This window comes from Pezoporus wallicus, unplaced genomic scaffold (assembly GCF_028554395.1).
Source record: "Pezoporus wallicus isolate ANWC-B61680 ecotype Strahan unplaced genomic scaffold, APGP_CSIRO_Pwel_v1 contig_12185, whole genome shotgun sequence".
Taxonomy (NCBI): domain Eukaryota; kingdom Metazoa; phylum Chordata; class Aves; order Psittaciformes; family Psittacidae; genus Pezoporus; species Pezoporus wallicus.
In genome coordinates, this window is record NW_026635608.1 from 1 (window position 1) to 17,984 (window position 17,984).

Consider the following 17,984-nt stretch of genomic DNA (forward strand, 5'->3'; position numbering starts at 1 on the left):
GTGTGGGGCGCAGGGATGGGACCCCATGTGGGGCTCGGGGATGTGGGGCCCAGAAAGGGACCCCCGATGTGGGGCTCGGGGATGTGGGGCGCAGGAAGGGACCCCCGATGTGGGGCTCAGGGTTGTGGGGCGCAGGAAGGGACCCCCGATGTGGGGCTCAGGGTTGTGGGGCGCAGGGATGGGACCCGATGTGGGGCTCGGGGATGTGGGGCGCAGAAAGGGACCCCCGATGTGGGGCTCGGGGATGTGGGGCGCAGGAAGGGACCCCCGATGTGGGGCGCGAGAGGAGACCTTGATGTGGGGCGCAGGAATGAGACCCGATGTGGGGCTCGGGCATGTGGGGCTCGGGGATGTGGGGCGCAGGAAGGGACCCCCGATGTGGGGCGCAGGGAGGGGACCTGATGTGGGGCTCAGGAACGGAGCCCCGATGTGGGGCTCAGGGTTGTGGGGCGCAGGAATGGGACCCGATGTGGAGCACAGGGATGAGGGGTGCAGGGATGGGACCCGATGTGGGGCTCAGAAGGGGATCCCCGGCGTGGGGCACAGGAAGGGACTCCTGATGTGGGGCACAGGGATGTGGGGCGCAGGAGGGGACTCCCGATGTGGGGGGCAGGGATGGGATCCGATGTGGGGCTCAGGAGCAGACCCCCGATGTGGGCACAGGGAATGGACCCCAATGTGCGGCGCAAGAAGAGACTCCCGATGTGGAGCACCCGGATGTGGGGCACAGAAAGGGTCCCCGTTGTGGGGTGCAGGAGGGGACCCCCGCTGTGGGGCTCAGGGATGTGAGGCGCAGGAGGGACCCATCTGTTGGGCTCAGGGATGTGGGGCGCAGGAGGGACCCAGCTGTAGGGCTCAGGGATGTGGGGTGCAGGAGGGACTCTGCTATGGGGCTCAGGGATGTGGGGCGCAGGAGGGACCCAGCTGTAGGGCTCAGGGATGTGGGGTGCAGGAGGGACTCTGCTATGGGGCTCAGAGATGTGGGGCTCAGGGATGTGGGGCGCAGGAGGGACCCCGCTGTGGGGCTCAGGGATGTGGGGCACAGGAGGGACCCCGCTGTGGGGCTCAGGGATGTGGGGCTCAGGGATGTGGGGCGCAGGAGGGACCCCACTGTGGGGCTCAGGGATGTGGGGCACAGGAGGGACCCCGCTATGGGGCTCAGGGATGTGGGGCACAGGAGGGACCCTGCTATGGGGCTCAGAGATGTGGGGCTCAGGGATGTGGGGCACAGGAGGGACCCTGCTATGGGGCTCAGAGATGTGGGGCTCAGGGATGCGGGGCACAGGAGGGACCCCGCTATGGGGCTCAGGGATGTGGGGCTCAGGGATGTGGGGCACAGGAGGGACCCCGCTATGGGGCTCAGGGATGTGGGGCTCAGGGATGTGGGGCACAGGAGGGACCCCGCTGTGGGGCTCAGGGATGTGGGGCACAGGAGGGACCCCGCTGTGGGGCTCAGGGATGTGGGGCACAGGAGGGACTCTGCTATGGGGCTCAGGGATATGGGGCTCAGGGATGTGGGGCACAGGAGGGACTCTGCTATGGGGCTCAGGGATGTGGGGCTCAGGGATGTGGGGCGCAGGAGGGACCCCGCTGTGGGGCTCAGGACCGGCCCCATCACCCCATGTCCACATCACCTTTATTATAAAATTAGAGCTCTCGTGACCCCCCCCCCGGCCCCACACCCCCCCCTCCCCCCACCCCACCCCCCAGCCCCCCAAGCCCCCCCGAGCCCTGCACCCCCTTTCCGGTGCCCGTGCCCAGGGGGTCCCATGGGGTCCCCCCCGGAGCAGCCGGGGTGCACTGGGGTGCATTGGGATGCGTTAGGATGCATTGGGGTGCATTGGGATGCATTGGGGTGCACTGGGATGCATTGGGGTGCACTGGGATGCATTGGGATGCATTGGGGTGCACTGGGATGCATTGGGATGCACTGGGATGCATTGGGGCGCATTGAGGACCGGGTGGGGGGGGGGGAGGCTCGGAGGCGGTGCCTGGTGCAGCCCCCCCCGGGGGTCTGGGTGCTGGGGGGGGGTCAGCCCCGGGTGCGGCCCCCCCGCTCCCCCAGCAGCCAATAGGTCCTCACCTTCCCCTTGCCCTATGGGGAGAGAGGGGGGGGGGGATCAGACAAAGGGGGGGGAGGGGGTCCCAGGGTGCCCATGGCAACATCGGGGCTATGGGATGAGGATGGGGGAGGGGGGGATGGACCCCATTGGGGCACCCATGGGGGGGGGGGGGGCAGGACCCACCGTAATCTCCACGTCCCCCCCGAGCTCCAGCTCGAAGCAGCCGAACTCCTCCAGCACGGCCTTGGTGGCGGCAGAGATGTGGATCTTCAGGGCTGGGGGAGCGGCGGCACCCATGGGTGCCCGTCAGCACCCATAGGAGCCCATCAACAAGCTTGGGTGCCCATCACCACCCATGGGTGCCCATCAGCACCCATAGGAGCCCATCAACAAGCTTGGGTGCCCATCAGCTCCCATAGGTGCCCATCACCACCCATAGGTGCCCGTCAGCACCCATAGGAGCCCATCAGCACCCGTGGGTGCTCATCAGCTCCCATAGGAGCCCATCACCACCCATGGGTGCCCATCAGCTCCCATAGGTGCCCATCACCACCCATAGGTGCCCGTCAGCGCCCATAGGAGCCCATCAACAAGCTTGGGTGCCCATCAGCTCCCATAGGTGCCCATCAGCACCCGTGGGTGCTCATCAACAACCATGGGTGCCCATCACCAACCGTGGGTGCTCACCAGCTCCCATGGGTGCCCATCACCAACCGTGGGTGCCCATCAGCACCCATAGGTGCCCATCAGCACCCATAGGTGTCCATCACCAACCGTGGGTGCCCATCACCAACCATGGGTGCCCATCAGCACCCATAGGTGACCATCAGCACCCATAGGAGCCCATCACCAACCATGGGTGCCCATCAGCTCCCATGCATGCCCATCAGCAGCCGTGGGTGCCCATCACCAACCATGGGTGCCCATCAGCACCCATAGGTGACCATCAGCACCCATAGGAGCCCATCAACAAGCTTGGGTGCCCATCAGCTCCCATAGGTGCCCATCAGCACCCGTGGGTGCTCATCAACAACCATGGGTGCCCATCAGCACCCAGAGGTGCCCATCAGCTCCCATGGGTGCCCATCACCAACCGTGGGTGCCCATCAGCACCCATAGGTGCCCATCAGCACCCATAGGTGTCCATCACCAACCGTGGGTGCCCATCACCAACCATGGGTGCCCATCAGCACCCATAGGTGACCATCAGCACCCATAGGAGCCCATCACCAACCATGGGTGCCCATCAGCTCCCATGCATGCCCATCAGCAGCCGTGGGTGCCCATCACCAACCATGGGTGCCCATCAGCACCCATAGGTGACCATCAGCACCCATAGGAGCCCATCAACAAGCTTGGGTGCCCATCAGCTCCCATAGGTGCCCATCAGCACCCGTGGGTGCTCATCAACAACCATGGGTGCCCATCAGCACCCAGAGGTGCCCATCAGCTCCCATGGGTGCCCATCACCAACCGTGGGTGCCCATCAGCAGCCATGGGTGCCCATCACCAACCATGGGTGCCCAGCAGCACCCATAGGAGCCCAGCAGCACCCATAGGAGCCCATCACCAACCATGGGTGCCCATCACCACCCATAGGAGCCCATCAGCTCCCATGGGTGCCCATCACCAACCATGGGTGCCCATCAGCCCCCAGGGTGCCCATCAGCACCCATAGGTGCCCAGCAGCACCCATAGATGCCCAGCAGCTCCCATAGGTGCCCATCACCACCCATAGGTGCCCCTCAGCACCCATGGGTGCCCAGCAGCTCCCATAGGTGCCCATCACCACCCATAGGTGCCCCTCAGCACCCATGGGTGCCCATCACCACCCATAGGTGCCCCTCAGCACCCATGGGTGCCCTCACCTTCCCCATTGGACTCCATGCGCGAGGCCGTGTTCACCGTGTCCCCGAACAGGCAGTACCGGGGCATCTTGAGCCCCACAACCCCGGCACAGACGGGTCCTGGGGGGCACCCAGTGAGCACCCCCCAGAGCTCCCACCCCACATGGCCCCACTGCCCCCTGGGGTCCATGGGAGGGCTGGGTGCCCATTGACCTGTGTGGGTGCTGTGGCCCTGTCCCCATCTCCACTGACCCATGTGGGTTCCCTCTCCCCATTGACCCATACGGCTTCCATGTCCCCATCCCCACTGACCCCATATGGGTCCACATCCCCATTCCCCTCCATGGGTCCACATCCCCATTCCCCTCCATGGGTCCCCCATCCCCATTGCCCCCATGGCTCCCCCCCTCCCCATTGCCCCCCATGGGTCCCCCATTCCCATTGACCCCCCATGGCTTCTCCATCCCCATTGACCCACATGGGTCCCATGTCCCCATCCCTATTGACCCATGTGGGTTCTCCATCCCTATTGACCCCCATGGGTTCCCCATCCCCATTGCCCCCATGGCTTCCCCATTGCTATCCCCCCCCACGTGCTCCCCCCCATCCCCATTGCCCCCCATGGCTTTCCCATTGCAATCCCCCCCCATGGCTCCCCCATCCCCATTCCCCCACATGGCTCCCCAATCCCCATTCCCCCCCCATGGCTCCCCCATCCCCATTGACCCCCCGTGGGCTCCCCCATCCCCATTCCCCCCCATGGCTCCCCCATCCCCATTGACCCCCATGACTTCCCCATTGCAATCACCCCCCATGGACTCCCCCATCCCCATGGGTTCCCCATCCTCATTGCCCCCCCATGGGCTCCCCCATCCCCATTACCCCCCATGGCTTCCCCATTGCAATCACCCCCCATGGCTCCCCCATCCCCATTGCCCCCCATGGCTCCCCCATCCCCATTCCCCCCCATGGCTCCCCAATCCCCATTCCCCCCCCATGGCTCCCCAATCCCCATTCCCCCCCATGGCTCCCCAATCCCCATTCCCCCCCATGGGCTCCCCCATCATCCCCATTCCCCCCATGGCTCCCCCATCCCCATTGCCCCCCATGCCTTCCCCATCCCCATTGGCCCCATGGCTCCCCAATCCCCATTCCCCCCCCATGGCTCCCCCCCAATCCCCATTCCCCCCATGGCTCCCCAATCCCCATTCCCCCCCATGGCTCCCCAATCCCCATTGCCCCCCATGGCTCCCCCATCCCCATTGCCCCCCATGGCTCCCCAATCCCCATTGCCCCCCATGGGCTCCCCCATCCCCATTGCCCCCCCATGGGCTCCCCCATCCCCATTGCCCCCCCATGGGCTCCCCCATCCCCATTGCCCCCCATGGCTCCCCAATCCCCATTGCCCCCCATGGGCTCCCCCATCCCCATTGCCCCCCATGGGCTCCCCCATCCCCATTGCCCCCCATGGCTCCCCCATCCCCATTCCCCCCCATGGGCTCCCCCATCCCCATTGCCCCCCATGCCTTCCCCATTGCCATCCCCACCCCACTGACCCGTGTGCACCCCGATGCGCAGCCGCAGCTGCTGCTGGGGCCGGTGGCGGATGCGGAAGGAGCGCACGGCGTCGAGCAGCGCCAGCGCCATGCGCGCCACCTCGGGCGCGTGCTGCCGCCCGTTGCGCACCGGCAGCCCCGACACCACCATGTAGGCGTCGCCGATGGTCTCCACCTGCGGACCGAGCGCCGTGGGGTGCCAACAACACCCAACAACCCCCCCCCCCCAATGCGGGGGTCCCCATCATCCCCACCCCAAACCTTGTAGACGTCGAAGTGGTCGATGATGGCGTCGAAGCAAGTGTAGAGGTCGTTGAGCAGCGTCACCACCTGCATGGGCGTGCTCTGCGCCGACAGCGCCGTGAAGCCCACGATGTCGCTGAAGTAGATGGTGACGCTGTCGAAGGCCTCGGCCGGCACCGTCTCGCCCCGCTTCAGCTGCTCCGCCACCGAGCTGTGGGGTGGGGATGGGACATGGAGGGGGGGGGTGTCCACAGCTGCTGTAGGCATCCCCAGCCATGCAGGGGTGCTTGGATGCATCCATCAGCAGGTCCAGCCACCCATCAGCAGGTCCAAGCACCCATCACCAGCTCCAACCACCCATCACAGGAGGTTCAACCACCCATCACCACGTCCAACCACCCATCACCAGCTCCAACCACCCGTCACCAGCTCCAACCACCCGTCACCATGTCCAACCACCCACCCACCCATCACCGTGTTCAACCACCCATCACAGGAGATCCAACCACCCATCACCAGCTCCAACCACCCATCACCACGTCCAACCACCCATCACCATGTCCAACCACCCATCACCACGTCCAACCACCCATCACCATGTCCAACCACCCGTCACCAGCTCCAACCACCCGTCACCAGCTCCAACCACCCACCCACCCATCACCATGTCCAACCACCCATCACCATGTCCAACCACCCAACCACCCCTCACCACGTCCAACCACCCGTCACCAGCTCCAACCACCCGTCACCAGCTCCAACCACCCACCCACCCATCACCATGTCCAACCACCCATCACCATGTCCCCATCACCATGTCCAACCACCCATCACCACGTCCAACCACCCATCACCAGCTCCAACCACCCCTCACCAGCTCCAACCACCCCTCACCACGTCCAACCACCCGTCACCACGTCCAACCACCTGTCACCAGCTCCAACCACCCATCACCATGTCCAACCACCCACCCACCCATCACCGTGTTCAACCACCCATCACAGGAGGTCCACCCCCCATCCAACCACCCATCACCCTGTCCAACCACCCACCCCCCCATCACCACGTCCAACCACCCACCCACCCATCACCACACCCACCCACCCATCCCCACGTCCCAGCACCCCCCCCAGCAGGGCAGGATTGTGTGCGTGTGCGTGCGCGTGCGCGATGCTGCCGTGGTACCCCACAGCGCGGTGGCCGGGGGGTCTCTATCGGACCCCCATGGACGCTCACTGGGGCAGGATCTGGTAGAGCAGCGCCTCCGCCTTGCGCTTCTCCTCCAGGTAGGCCTGGGTGCGCTCCTCCACCAGCTCCTCCAGGTTGTTGGCGTACTGCTCCATGCGGGACAGCAGGTTGTCCAGGATGTTGCTGCTGCTCCCCCTGCGGGCAGGGGCTCAGCACCCACCTGGGGACCCACAGGGGTCCATCCGCCCCCCGCCGCGGTGGGGCCGGGGATGGGGATGGGGTCGGTACCTGTTGAACCTGCGGAGCTGCACCTTGATGTGGTTGAAGTCCGGGCGCTCCAGGGGGTCCTCGGCCCAGCAGAGCTGCATGAGCTGCCCCAGCTCCTCCAGCTGGCACCCCACGGCGGCCGAGGGGCGGAAGCTGGGGCGCTCGCCGCTCTTCACACGCTCGATGATCTCTGGGGAGGGGGACGGAGGGGGGGCAGCACCCGTCAGAGGGGAGCAGCACCCATCAACTGGTGCCAGCACCCAGCGATAGGTCAAAGCACCCATCGACTGGTCTAAGCACCCGTAGGTAGGTCCCAGCACACGTCGGTAGGTCCCAGCACCCGTCAGTAGGTCCCAGCACCCATCGGTAGATCCAAGCACCCGTCGGTAGGTCCAAGCACCAGTCGGTAGATCCAAGCACCCGTCGGTAGGTCCAAGCACCCATCGGTAGATCCAAGCACCCGTCGGTAGGTCCAAGCACCCATCGGTAGGTCCAAGCACCCATCAGCTCATCCAATAACCCATCAGCAGGTCCCAGGACTCATCAGCTCATCCAAGCACCCATCAGGAGGTCCAAGCACCCATTGGAAGGCCCAAGCATCCATTGTCAGGTTCATGCACCCATTGTCAGGTCCAAACACCCATCGGAAGGTCCAAGCACCCATCACAGCACATCCAAGCATCCATTGTCAGGCCCAAGCACCCATCAGGAGGTCCAACCACCCATCAGAAGGCCCAAGCACCCATCGGAAGGCCCAAGCACCCATCGGAAGATCCAAGCACCCATCAGGAGGTCCAAGCACCCATCGGAAGACCCGAGCACCCATCGGAAGACCTGAGCACCCATCGGAAGACCTGAGCACCCATCAGAATGTCCGAGCAGCCATCAGAAGATCCGAGCACCCATCAGAAGGCCCGAGCACCCATCGGAAGGCCCGAGCACCCATCGAAATGTCCAAGCACCCATTGGAATGTCCAAGCACCCATCGGAAGGTCCAAGCACCCATTGGAATGTCCAAGCACCCATCAGAAGATCCAAGCACCCATCGGAAGGCCCAAGCACCCATTGTCAGGCCCAAGCACCCATTGTCAGGCCCAAGCACCCATCAGCTCCTGCTGCCCCCCAACCTTTGGGGCTGAGGTCCATGCCCTCCACGTAGAAGACCCCGTTGCGCAGGGCGATCTCCTGCAGGATGATGCCGAAGCTGTAGACGTCCCCTTCTGGGTACCACGGCCCGGGGGCTGCTCCATCCTCAAGAGCTCGGGCGCCGTCCACAGCTTCTCTGTGCCACCAAGAAGGGTGCTGAGGGCGGCGGGGACCCCGGGCGTTGGGTGCTGGGGGGGGTAGGGTTGGGTGCTCACTGGAGAAGAGGGCATGGGTGTCCTCCCCATCGGGGGGCAGGCGGAAGCTCTCCAGCCCATAGTCGGTGATCTTGAGCACGAAGCGGCTGTCCACCACGCAGTTGGAGGACTTGAGGTTGCCATGGGAGACGATGACGCCGTTGTGCAGGAATTGCATCCCCTGGGGGGGGGGTAGGGGAGGGGGGTCAGGCTTGCGGCTGATTCCCGACGTCGGGAATGGGGATGCTGGGATTGGGCTCTTACCTTGACGATGTCGTGGGTGAGGGAATAGCGGAACATCCAGTCCAAGGTGATGCTCTCGTTCTCCAGGATGTCCTGAGGAGCACAGCACCGACAGGGATTGGGCCAGGATGGGGACCAGCACCCATCGGCTCCGCCCAGCCCAGGCACCCAGGGAGCAACCCCACCCCGATGGGTGCTGGATGGAGCAGCCCCATCCCATTGGGTGCTGGATGGAGCATCCCAATTCCAATGGGTGCTGGGTGGAGCATCCCCACCCCAATGGGTACCGGATGGAGCATCCCCATCCCGATGGGTGCCGGATGGAGCATCCCCACCCCAATGGGTGCCGGATGGAGCATCCCCACCCCAATGGGTGCTGAATGGAGCATCCCCACCCCAATGGGTCCTGGAAGCAGCCCCAGCCCCAATGGGTGCTGGATGGAGCCTCCCCACCCCGATGGGTGCCGGATGGAGCATCCCCACCCCGATGGGTGCAGGTGGTCCCTGGGGTACCTGCAGGCTGCCCCGGGGGCAGTACTCGGTCAGGATGCAGATGTTGGGGGGTCGGTGCAGGCACCGATGAAGCGGGTGAGGTGCTCGTTTTGGACATCCCGCATCTGAGAGAGGAGAGCAGGGGCTGGGAGCAGCCCCATGGCCCCACAGCCCTCCCCATAGCCCTCCCCACGGCCCCACAGCCCTCCCCATAGCCCTCCCCACGGCGCCGCACGCTTCACCTACGTGCTTCAGCTCGAAGAGGACCTTGCGCGTGAGCTCGATGCGCGGGCGGTTCAGGTGCTTCACGGCCACCAGGTTGCCCTGGGTGGGGGGCACAAAGGGATGGGGAGGCGCCTCCCACCCCATATCCCTGCACCAGGCCGGGCTGGGAAAGGGGGGGGCATTCAGGGCCAGGCCAGCCCGGGCCGGGGTACCTTGTAATAGGCGGTCTTGGCGTAGACCTGGAACTGCCCCTCTGTGGTCATCAGGGAGCCGTAGTTGGAGCCCCTCTGGATGGGGAGGGAAGCGGCATGAGGCCTGCCCCTGCTCCCATCACCTCCAAAACCTGATCCCATCACCCCCAAACCTTGATCCCCTTCACCTCCAAACCCTGCTCCCCATCACCTCCAAAACCTGATCCCATCACCCCCAAACCTTGATCCCCATCACCTCCAAACCCTGCTCCCCATCACCTCCAAAACCTGATCCCATCACCTCCAAACCCTGACCCCATCACCTCCAAAACCTGATCCCAAACCCTCACCCCCAAAACCTGATCCCATCACCCCCAAACCCTGACCCCATCACCTCCAAACCCTGACCCCACCACCTCCAAACCCTGACCCCATCACCTGCTCCCCATCACCCCCAAACCTTGATCCCATCACCCCCAAACCTTGATCCCCTTCACCTCCAAACCCTGCTCCCCATCACCTCCAAACCCTGACCCCATCACCTCCAAACCCTGACCCCACCACCCCAAACCCTGACCCCTCCGCCTGCTCCCCACCACCTCACCAGGGACAGGGTGAGCTTGCTGCCGGCGCTCCGCAGGTGCTTCTCCAAGCTGCTCATCTGCACATCTTCCCACCGGATCCGCCACAGCTCGGCCGCCAGCTCCTTCTCCAGCGCCAGCTTCCTGCTCCAAGGCAGCATCCCCATGAGACCCCCCCCCCCAACCCCAAAACCCCGTCCATCCCCCCCACCTCTGGGCACAGCAGCACCTACCTATAGATGAAGAAGGAGGTGACGGTGATGGCCAAGAGGATGAGGCTCACCACAAGGGACAGGACCTCCAGGGTGGACAGGCTGCCTGCAGGGTGACAGGAGGCCGATGGGTGACCGGGTTGGGGGGGTCCATGGCCTGTGTCCCCCCCTCTATGGACCCCGCTCACCTTTGTGGCACTGGGGGTCACTGTTGTCAAAGCCACAGGGGGGGACATCGGAGGGGACCACGTTCCCCGGCCAATGGATGGCGCGGCCCGGCACCATCTGGAGCTTCTTGGTGGTGCCGTTGTAGTTGGCCACAATCTGATGGGGGATGACGGGGGGACGCGGGTGGGAGGAGGCCCCCGGTTGCCCCACGGGAGGGGTGCTCCCCTGTTGGGGCTCACCTGGAAGTCCCCCCGCACCGGGTCCATGTCCCAGAGGGAATAATCGCTCTCCCGGTCGCCGTTCTCATCGATCTTCAGGAAGCCGGTGACGCCTGAGGGTGAGAGGTGGGAGGTATGGATGGGGTGGGGATGGGGTGGGGATGGGGTGGGGATGGGGTGGGGATGGGATGGGAATGGGGTGGGATGGGGAGGGATGGGGATGGGGTGGGGAGGGGATGGGGATGGGATGGGATGGGGATGGGGGGATGGGTATAGGGGTGAGGATGGGGATGGGATGGGGATGAGATGTAATGGAATGGGATGGGGAGGGATTGGGATGTGATGGAATGAGATGAGATGGGATGGGATGGGGATGGCATGGGATGGAATGGGATGTGACTGGATGGGGATGGGATGGGGAGGAATTGGGATGGGATGGAATGAGATGAGATGGGATGTGATGGGATGGGGATGGGATGTGATAGGATGGGGATGGGGATGGGATGGGATGGGGATGGGATGGGATGGGATGCAGATGGGATGGAGATGGGATAGGGATGGGATGGGGATGGGATGGGTCCCACCATAGAAGGTGCGGTTCCACATCTGGCGGGTGACGGCGGTGGCGTTGCTGATGGAGCCGCCGCGCTCCAGCGTCTCGTTGAGGGCCTGTGCGTAGAGCAGGACCCCGTCGTGGAAGGCGGCGGCGATGAAGTTCATCTGGGGGCATGGGGACAGCTCGGCATGGGGAACGGCTTCAGCTCCATCCCGTGTCCCCTCGTCCCCATCCCATGGCCCTCAGCACCTCCATCTCCATCCCATGCCCCATCTTCATCCCATACCCCCTTGCCCCCAGCTCCATCCCGCATCCCTCAGCAGCTCCATCTCCACCCTATAGGATTTGTCCCTTATCCCAGTTCCCTTCACCCTTCAGCTTTCCGTTCCCATCCCTATATCCCACCAAGCCGTCCTTCATGGAGAAGTTGAAGTGAGCCATGGCCTCCTCCTTCAGCCGCGCCAGGAAGGGCCGGTACTCGGGGTTTGTGGGCTCCCTGTAGGTGATGATGGTGACAGCCTGGGAAGGGGAGAGCGGATGGAGCTGGGACACGGGGCCATCAACTGCAACCCTCCAAATGAGGAGCACCCATTGCATCATGATGCTCACACGGTACCACACATGGGTACCGGTACCACACATGATGGGTACCGGTATCACACACGATCACACACGATGGGTACCGGTACCACACATGATGGGTACCAGTATCACACACAATGAGTACCGGTATCACACACGATGGGTACCGGTACCACACACAGATGGGGGTACCGGTATCACACACGATGGGTACCGGTATCACACACGATGGGTACCGGTACCACACATGATGGGTACCGGTACCACACATGATGAGTACCGGTATCACACACGATGGGTACCGGTACCACACATGATGGGTACCGGTATCACACACAGTGAGTACCGGTATCACACACGATGGGTACCGGTATCACACAGGATGGGTACCGGTATCACACGATGGGTCACACCGGTATCACACACATGATGGGTACCGGTATCACACACAGGTACCGGTATCACACACACAGGATGGGTACCGGTATCACACAGGATGGTATCACACACGGTATCACACAGGATGGGTACCGGTGTCACACACATGATGGGTACCGGTATCACAAACGATGGGTACCGGTATCACACACATGATGGGTACCGGTATCACACAGGATGGGTACCGGTATCACACAGGATGGGTACCGGTGTCACACACATGATGGGTACCAGTATCACCCATGATGGGCTCCAGTGTCACCCACGATGGGTACCGGTATCACACACGATGGGTACCGGTATCACACACATGATGGGTACCGGTATCACCCATGATGGGTACTGGTGTCACCCATGATGGGTACCGGTGTCACACACATGATGGGTACCGGTATCACCCATGATGGGTACCGGTATCACCCATGATGGTTAACCGGTGTCACACACGATGGGTACCGGTATCACACACGATGGGTACCGGTGTCACACACACGATGGGTACCGGTGTCACACACACGATGGGTACCAGTATCACCCATGATGGGCTCCAGTGTCACCCACGATGGGTACCGGTATCACACACGATGGGTACCGATGATGGGTACCGGTATCACCCATGATGGGTACTGGTGTCACCCATGATGGGTACCGGTGTCACACACATGATGGGTACCGGTATCACCCATGATGGTTACCGGTATCACCCATGATGGTTACCGGTGTCACACACGATGGGTACCGGTATCACACACGATGGGTACCGGTGTCACACACACGATGGGTACCGGTATCACACACATGATGGGTACCGGTATCACCCATGCTGGGCTCCGGTGTCACCCACCTCGAAGGCCCTGCGTGCGGCCGCGTCGTGGCGGTCCCCGCGCCTCCATGGCCGCTGGGGCTCGGGGAAGCGGCTCCCCTGCAGGCTGGCCCCGAAGATGTCGATGTAGAAGAAGACGAAGTCCCCGCGCGTGAGCCCCTCGCGCTCCGCCTGCAGCAGCAGCTCCCGCAGCGTGCCCGGGGCGCAGCACACGTAAACCACTGCGGGGGGGACACGGCGGCAGCCCTGAGACACCGCGGCCCGGCCTATGGCAACCGGGGACATCCCCATCCCTGCCTATGGCAACCGGGGACATCCCCATCCCTGCCTATGGCAACCGGGGACATCCCCATCCCTGCCTATGGCAACCGGGGACATCCCCATCCCTGCCTATGGCAACCGGAGACATCCCCATCCCTGCCTATGGCAACCGGGGACATCCCCATCCCTGCCTATGGCAACCGGGGACATCCCCATCCCTGCCTATGGCAACCGGGGACATCCCCATCCCTGCCTATGGCAACCGGGGACATCCCCATCCCTGCCTATGGCAACCGGGGACATCCCCATCCCTGCCTATGGCAACCGGGGACATCCCCATCCCTGCCTATGGCAACCGGGGACATCCCCATCCCTGCCTATGGCAACCGGGGACATCCCCATCCCTGCCTATGGCAACTGGGGACATCCCCATCCCTGCCTTTGGCAACTGGAGACATCCCCATCCCTGCCTATGGCAACCGGGGACATCCCTGTGTCCATCCCCCTGCTCCATCCCATGTTCCTCAGCAGCTCCAGCTCCATCCCATTTCCACAGATCCATTCCATGTCCCTTGTCCTCATTTCCCCAGCTCCACCCCGTGTCCTGCAGAGCTCCAACTTCATCCCATGTCCCAGCTCTATTCCATATCCCCATGTCCCAGCCCCATCCCATATCCCCTGTTCCCATGTTCCCCAGCTCTATCCCATGTCCCTCAACAGCTCCAACTCCATCCCACATCCCCTGCTCCATCCCACGTCCTGCAGCACCTCCAGCCCCATCCCATGTCCCAGCCCCATCCCATGTCCCAGTTCCATCCCATGTCCTGCAGCAGCTCCAACTTCATCCCATGTCCCAGCTCTATTCCATATGCCCATGTCCCCAACTCCATCCCATGTCCCTCAGCAGCTCCAGCCCTATCCCATGTCCCAGCCCCATCCCATGTCCCAGCCCCATCCCATGTCCCCTGTTCCCATGTCCCAGTCCCATCCCATGTCCCAGCCCCATCCCATGTCCCCTGTTCCCATGTCCCAGCCCCATCCCATGTCCCAGTCCCATTTCATGTCCCCTGTTCCCATGTCCCAGCCCCATCGCATGTCCCAGTCCCATCCCATGTTCCCTGTTCCCATGTCCCAGTCCCATCCCATGTCCCAGCCCCATCCCATGTCCCAGCCCCATCCCATGTCCCAGTCCCATCCCATGTCCCCTGTTCCCATGTCCCAGCCCCATCCCATGTCCCAGTCCCATCCCATGTCCCCTGCTCCCATGTCCCAGTCCCATCCCATGTCCCCTGCTCCCATGTCCCCTGTTCCCATGTCCCAGCCCCATCCCATGTCCCAGTCCCATCCCATGTCCCCTGTTCCCATGTCCCAGCCCCATCCCATGTCCCAGTCCCATCCCATGTCCCCTGTTCCCATGTCCCAGCCCCATCCCATGTCCCCTGCTCCCATGTCCCCTGCTCCCATGTCCCCTGTTCCCATGTCCCAGCCCCATCCCATGTCCCCTGCTCCCATGTCCCCTGCTCCCATGTCCCCTGTTCCCATGTCCCAGCCCCATCCCATGTCCCCTGCTCCCATGTCCCCTGTTCCCATGTCCCAGCCCCATCCCATGTCCCCTGCTCCCATGTCCCAGCCCCATCCCATGTCCCAGTCCCATCCCATGTCCCCATCCCATGTCCCCCCCATCCCATGTCCCCTGCTCCCATGTCCCCTGTTCCCATGTCCCCTGCTCCCATGTCCCTCGCTGCCCCCCCCGCCCCATGCCCTGTGTCCGTGCCGGGCAGGGGCCGCAGGGAGCCCCCCTTTCCCCCCCGTTGCCCCCCCCATGCCCGTTCCAGGTTTCCTGTTTTCCCGACTCCGCTTCCTCCTCCCCGGGCCCGATCCCGGCAGAGCCCGACCCCGGCCATGGAGCGACCCCGAGCCTGCCCCCAATCCCCCGGGATCCATTGGATCCAATGGGACCCCAGGGAGCTGCCCTGGGGGGGGGTGTCCGGCCGCGCCCCCCCCAACCCCAGCGCGGCACCCACTGGGCACGGCCGGATGGCACCCACCCAGCGCCAGCGCCGCCGGCACCACCCGTTGGCTCCGGCTGGAGCGGATGGGGACGGGATGGGCTGGAGCGGATGGGGACGGGATGGGACTGGGAATAGAATGGGAATAGGGACGGGAATGGGATTGGGATAGGAATGGGGATGGAAATGGATTAGGATAGGAATATGGATAGGAATGGGGATGGGAATAGGAATGGGATGGGAATAGGGATGGGGATGGAAATGGGATTGGGATGGGAATAGGGATGGGAATGCAGATGGGAATGGGAATAGGGATGGGGACGGAATAGGGATGGAATGGGGATGGGAATGGGATTGGGATGGGAATGGGGATGGGAATGGGATTGGGATGGGAATAGGGATGGGAATGGGAAGGGAATTGAGATGGGAATAGGAATGGGAATAGGGATGAGAATGGGGATGGGAATAGGAATGGGAATAGGGGTGAGGATGGGAATAGAGATGGGAACGGTGGCCATGCTCAGCAGCCCCCAGTGGGTCACAACACGGGGTGAGGGCAGCACCCATGTGTGCAGTCATGCAACATGCCTGCGCAGAGCCATGTAAAGTTGGGTACAGCCAAGTCAAGGGGAATGGGGTTGGAAATGGGAATGGGGATGGGGATAGGGACGGGAATGGGGATGGGAATAGGGATAGGGATGGGGATGGGATGGGGATGGGGGTGAGGATGGGGATAGGGATGGGGATGGGATGGAATGGGAGTAGTGATGGGGATGGGGATGGGAATAGGGATAGGGATGGGGATGGGGATAGGGATAGGGATGGGGATGGGATGGGATGGAATGGAAATAGTGATGGGGATGGGGATGGGAATAGGGATAGGGATGGGGATGGGGATAGGGATGGGGATGGGATGGGGATGGGGATAGGGATGGGGATGGGATGGAATGGGAATAGTGATGGGGATGGGGACGGGAATAGGGATAGGGATGGGGATGGGGATAGGGATGGGGATGGGATGGGGATGGGGATGGGATGGAATGGGAATAGTGATGGGGATGGGAATAGGGATAGGGATGGGGATGGGACAGGGGCTGTCGGCCGCCCTCATCATCTCCCAGCTGCTCACAGCACGGGGTGAGCGCAGCCCCTTCAGCCTCCCGCACCCGCACCACCCCGATCCCCATCCCCATCCCCGGCACCCACCGCGCCCCTTGTGCTTGATCTCCTGGATGATGAAGGAGAAGTTCCCCCCGCCGCGGAACACCACGTCCAGCACGGTGAGGTTGCGCAGGGCCGGCAGCTGCACGTAGAGCCCTTCGGCGGCGAAGAAGTAGGGGCGGTCGTCGACCTTCTCGTCCCAATAAACCAGCAGCGCCCGGCGGGTCCAGTTGAAGCGGCGGTGGAGCTGCACCCCCAGCTCGCCCAGCTTGCGGTGGCTGGGACCGGCTCTGGTCGTGAGCCCGAACTGCTCCCGTTTGTCGTCGAAGCCGTGAGCCTCGGCCCCGGCCGTCACCAGCGGCAGTCGCCAGTGGCTCGTGAAGCGGGCGACCGGCGCCGCCGTGTACACGCAGCCCGGCCCGAGGAAGGCTGCGGGGTGATGGGCGAGCTGCAGGTCGACGGCGGCCAAAGGCGCGGCCATCTCGGAGCAGACGCCGTGCCCGTCCTCGCTGCTGCCGAACACCCAGCGCAGGGTGAAGCCCGGCAGGAGGTCGGAGCGGGCGTTCACGGCGCCCACGGCCAAGCGCACGGCGGGGCCCACGCGTGGCCAAGCCCAGGGGTAGCTGAGGTTGCGCTCGGGCAGCACCACGGCCAAAGTCAGCGCCGTGGCCGCCGCCGTCGGTGCCGCGCAGCAGAGCGCGGCCAGGACCGCGAGCATCGCCCCACGGAGAAGGGACTTTGGGACTGCCCCCCCCCCCCCCCCCCACCTCCTGCCCTCCAACCCAGCGGCACAACGGGGCTGAGCCCTTCCTTCCCCCCCCCCTTCCCCTCCGTTATCATCCACACCGAGCTTAACCCCTTCCTGCCCGCCCCGGCCGAGCGCTGCGGGACGGGGCCGCCCCGTGGTGGGTGCGGGAAGTTGCACCCGTGGGGTGTTAAATGGGGGGGGGGGGGTTTAAGGGATGGGACCCCCATGGGAAAGGGGGTGCTGGGACCTCCCCCAAACTCGCCCCACGGAGCCGCCCCGTCGGGGTTCAATGGGGCTCGGGCACCCACGGGGAGGTGAGCGCGGGGCGGTGCTGCTCCGGTTCCCCCCGCTGCCCCATCGCACCCCACCGGACGCGAGTTGGGGGTTTGGGGACACGGGGAGCGCTGCCTCCCCCCGCTCCCAACGCACCGTGCGCCCCATAAGCGTGCGATGGGGAGGGGGGGCGGGTGTGATGAATGTCATTAATTAAATGACATTAAATTAATGAATGTCATTAATTAAAGTGTTAATGAAGGGGAAAAAAAGAAGCTAGCAGAGGATGGTTTCGATCC

At 63.9% G+C, this 17,984-nt stretch overlaps 1 protein-coding gene across 1 annotated transcript; it reads right to left on the reverse strand.

Annotated features, from left to right (window-relative positions):
- Positions 1-2,083: 2,083 nt before the first annotated feature.
- Positions 2,084-17,389, reverse strand: LOC130592566 (atrial natriuretic peptide receptor 1-like; the record flags this gene model as incomplete). Its single annotated transcript, XM_057396994.1, is given in 23 exon segments — positions 2,084-2,095; positions 2,247-2,338; positions 3,932-4,030; positions 5,467-5,641; positions 5,728-5,920; positions 6,946-7,092; positions 7,186-7,354; positions 8,292-8,381; positions 8,384-8,446; positions 8,526-8,685; positions 8,769-8,840; positions 9,261-9,313; positions 9,316-9,364; positions 9,486-9,563; positions 9,677-9,751; positions 10,260-10,380; positions 10,470-10,554; positions 10,637-10,772; positions 10,856-10,947; positions 11,419-11,554; positions 11,796-11,909; positions 13,255-13,454; positions 16,710-17,389. Coding segments are annotated over 23 exon segments (3,084 nt in total), but the record flags the coding sequence as incomplete, so codon positions are not given.
- Between the last annotated feature and the right edge of the window lie 595 nt (positions 17,390-17,984).